At 42.7% G+C, this 3,458-nt stretch overlaps 1 protein-coding gene across 1 annotated transcript in view; it reads left to right on the top strand.

Moving 5' to 3' along the window:
* slc41a2b (solute carrier family 41 member 2b) overlaps window positions 1-3,458 on the top strand; it is a 51,298-nt gene that overhangs the window by 10,988 nt on the left and 36,852 nt on the right. The window contains exon 7 of the mRNA XM_035674953.1: window positions 2,907-3,054. Within this exon, the coding sequence (XP_035530846.1) occupies window positions 2,907-3,054 (148 nt within the window). The remainder of the gene's footprint in view (window positions 1-2,906; window positions 3,055-3,458) is intronic.

Here is a 3,458-nt window from a genome sequence, read left to right as displayed (position 1 = left end):
AAACAGTAGTCATAACACATCTGATGCCCTACTCTCCAGGAGACAGCCTTGGTCTTTGGAATGTGCTTAGCTCATGGCACACTGAATAACACTTCTCCTAACTAATAACTATTCGAAGTGTGAATTCATGAGGATTAACATACATGAACATAAAATATTATACTGTAACGCTGTAAAATTAGACATGAAATAACACAACATAATATAGTTTGCTTCATGTTCGCAGAACCTTATTCCCTGAATGCATTTTCCCCACTACACTGTCGATGTTAAAGGACCAGTGTGCAGGACTAAATTGAATATAGTGGTGAGATTGCAGATTGCCAACCGACCAACTCACTTTACCAAGCATGCAGGAAAAACTACGGTGGCTGAGGCAAAGGCAAAAGGCCTCTATCTAGTGCTATTGTTTGGTTTGTCCATTCTGAGCTATTTTAGAAACATGGCGCTTCAACATGGCGGATATGTGTGACTGTCCGCTTAGCGCAACAGAAAGCTTATTAAATGTTTAAATTGCACAGATACTGTACAGATATATACATACCAGGCTCTGCGCCCCGTAGTCACATTGGCCATTGTGAGCACTGGTAGTCGCTCTGTGGGCCACTTGAGCAAAAACAAAAGTGAGAGAGATGCATCGTCTGCCCAGTTCAACTGTTAGTCATGGTTTTCCAGCTGAAGCCGTAGGGCAGAAGACAATAGTGCTTTTTATTGAAACGTTCAACTTTTCATAAAGTCAATTGACTCTCGTCAATGTCACTCTTTGTGAACTAACCAATCACAGCCTGGATGGGGCGGGACATTAAAAAAGGTTGATGTGCTGCAGTAAACTATATTTTCCTGCTTTTTGTCCTTATGTCACATGCCTGATGGATAATGCTTACAAGCAATATTTGTTACTCCTGCATCCCAGAAGAATGTCATTCAGGTTCTTTTGTGTAATGCCATTTTATGTCCCTGCCCAATCCAGTAACCTTGTCAGCACATCCAATAACCCCGACAGGTTCTTAGTTTGAGTAATGCTGCTTTAGATGCACAGTAATCAACCTGATTGATTCATTTGGAGTGAAGCATCTTACTCCTCTCGCTTGTAGTTTCTGCAAACTCGTGCTGGGTTTTGGATGCACTTCTGTCTTCATAAAGCATGGAAGCTAGCAGTAGTTATCATCACTGTTGGGATCATCATTTCTTTCCCATGCATTAGAAGCATCTTGCCATTTCTCAACTAAAGGAGATAGCTGGCAGCCGCACCATTCTCTTTCCTGGCAGAGAGTTTTAGAAAAATGTATTCTACCAGAGATGGACAGGAATATCAATTGTTCATTGGTTTATTCACAGCAACAGGGATACTCGATGGCAAGGTGTCAGAGGTTCATGTAAACTGTTTAACCTGTAGAAGACCTTAATTGGAGCCCAGCTGATAGCCAGCTTACTCTGTGCATGTTAACTCGGTGTCAGATTCCCTGTGAATGTCTGGAACTTGGTAGGGAGCTGGGTTGATGTAGGACAAGGCTGCCCTCTCAAATGTGTGCCTCAGTATGTCTGACTGAGCTTTATATTTTAAGACTGAAAGTCTGCTAGAACCCATTATACCCTGAACTGAACAGTGGGCCCTTTCTGTTCTCCAGCTACGAGACCAGAGAGATAATAAATCTGGGACTATTTCCTAATGACAGTTATTTAGTGCTGGGAACAGAATCCTGCTGGAAACATCTGGTGGTGGCTCCAAGCAGGTGCTTTACCCTAATTACTCTTTCAAAATAGCTGTGTTGTGCTATATTGTAGTTTGAACAAAGAGGTATAGTTGTAGAGAGAAAGTGAGAGAAACCTTCCTGTGTTGGTGTGTGTTTCCTCTTGCTGCTCCACTTTACTCTGACATTTAAAACATATGCAGCTCATGTGGATTGGACACTGAAGCTGGCTAAATGGCTAAATGTGATATCCTTTTTCCTGTCCTAACTACTTTTCTTTAACTAATCCATCATAATGTTAGGGAAAGCTGTGTGGGAGTCTGTCAGAAATGGTGAATTTGAAGCATCTATTGCAAATGTTTCTGGGAATGCAAAGCTAGTTTCCTTTCCTTCTGTTGGTGTACCTCAGGTTAAAAATTTGTACAGACATTCATGGTTCCTAAACAAGGTATCCTAATGAGTTTGCTGATCCCCAGACACGTAGCGCCATCATCAGATCACATTTTACACTGTCACATACTTTGATTTATGACCAAATACCAGCAAAACTAAAGCATTCCCAACAACCTCAGCTGTGCTTTATGTTTTGTCTTAGCAAATTAGTCCTTTTAAATGGTGCTGAAAGTTCCTAGTTAAGAATTTCCTCCATTTACAAAGCTGCAGAGAGCAACTTTTACTGAGGACTGGAGAGAGCTCCTCAGCTAAGGGAAGGAGTGGGGCTGACCGCTTTCCTATGAATGACATCATGTTTCATGAATGAACCTTCTCACTACATCTTAGAAAGGGCCAAGCAAGAACTTCCATGGATATAAAATGAAGCCAATGCAGAAGTGCCATAAACTGCAGTTCCTCGAACGGCCACTTGAGGCTGGCTTCAAAAGCGAGTCAATCCCGATATGCCCAAATGTTAAAATGCCCAACTGCACAACAGAAATAAACATGTTTACAGGCTGGTGCATAAAACCAATTAAAATGATCAGGTCAGCAGTGTTTGTATTTTGTCAACTTTAAATTCTGATGGATTGTAAAAAGTGCAGGAAAAGGCTTATGTATAAATCATTTCGTATTGGTACTGAAAGTCATGTATCACATTGGCATGGTAGCAAAACATTTCTAACAGTACCCAGTTGGTTCCCCGACCATTCCCCTAGTGCATGCTGGCTCCAAACCGCCACCCGAAGAGGAAAAATAAATGCATCTCTTCCTCTCCCCTAGATTCCTACCCGTATGTGTCGTCAGTGGTTTGCGCCTTCTTCATGTGTCTGACTCCTCTGTGGATCGTCATCTCCTCCAAGCACCCAGCCAGCCGCACCCTGCTCTACTCCGGATGGGAGCCAGTCATCACTGCCATGGTCATCAGCAGGTGTGTGTGTGTGTATGTGTGTGTGTGTGTGTTTGTGTATGTAACTGTGTGTATGTGTGTGTTTAGTCTTCAAAGGGGAAAGAACAGCTATTCTGTGTCTGCGACTCCCAGTTGTCTGGTTCGCCTGATGACTCATCCCCTAAACAAATTGCAGCACCCAAGCACATACACTCTCGGGTCCCCTTGAGCCTGGCAGCCTTACTAATACAGCCAGTAGGAAGGGATTGATTGTCTTTCTCGCTCTCACTCACTCTTCTTTGTGCTCGCCTCTCAACCCACAATGCAGGTGATAGCACATTTCTCAGGCTTTTGTAAAGGGAGTAAGAAAAAACTAATATTGGCTCTGGACAACATAAACTTTAAACTGTTTATCTCGTACTGTGTTCCTCTCTCTCTCTCTCTCT

Source organism: Morone saxatilis, unplaced genomic scaffold (assembly GCF_004916995.1).
Source record: "Morone saxatilis isolate NCDOM2014 unplaced genomic scaffold, NCSU_SB_2.0 Contig10, whole genome shotgun sequence".
Lineage (NCBI taxonomy): Eukaryota > Metazoa > Chordata > Actinopteri > Moronidae > Morone > Morone saxatilis.
The sequence above is the reverse complement of the archived record's forward strand: the minus strand, read 5'-3'. Positions and strand labels throughout refer to the sequence as shown.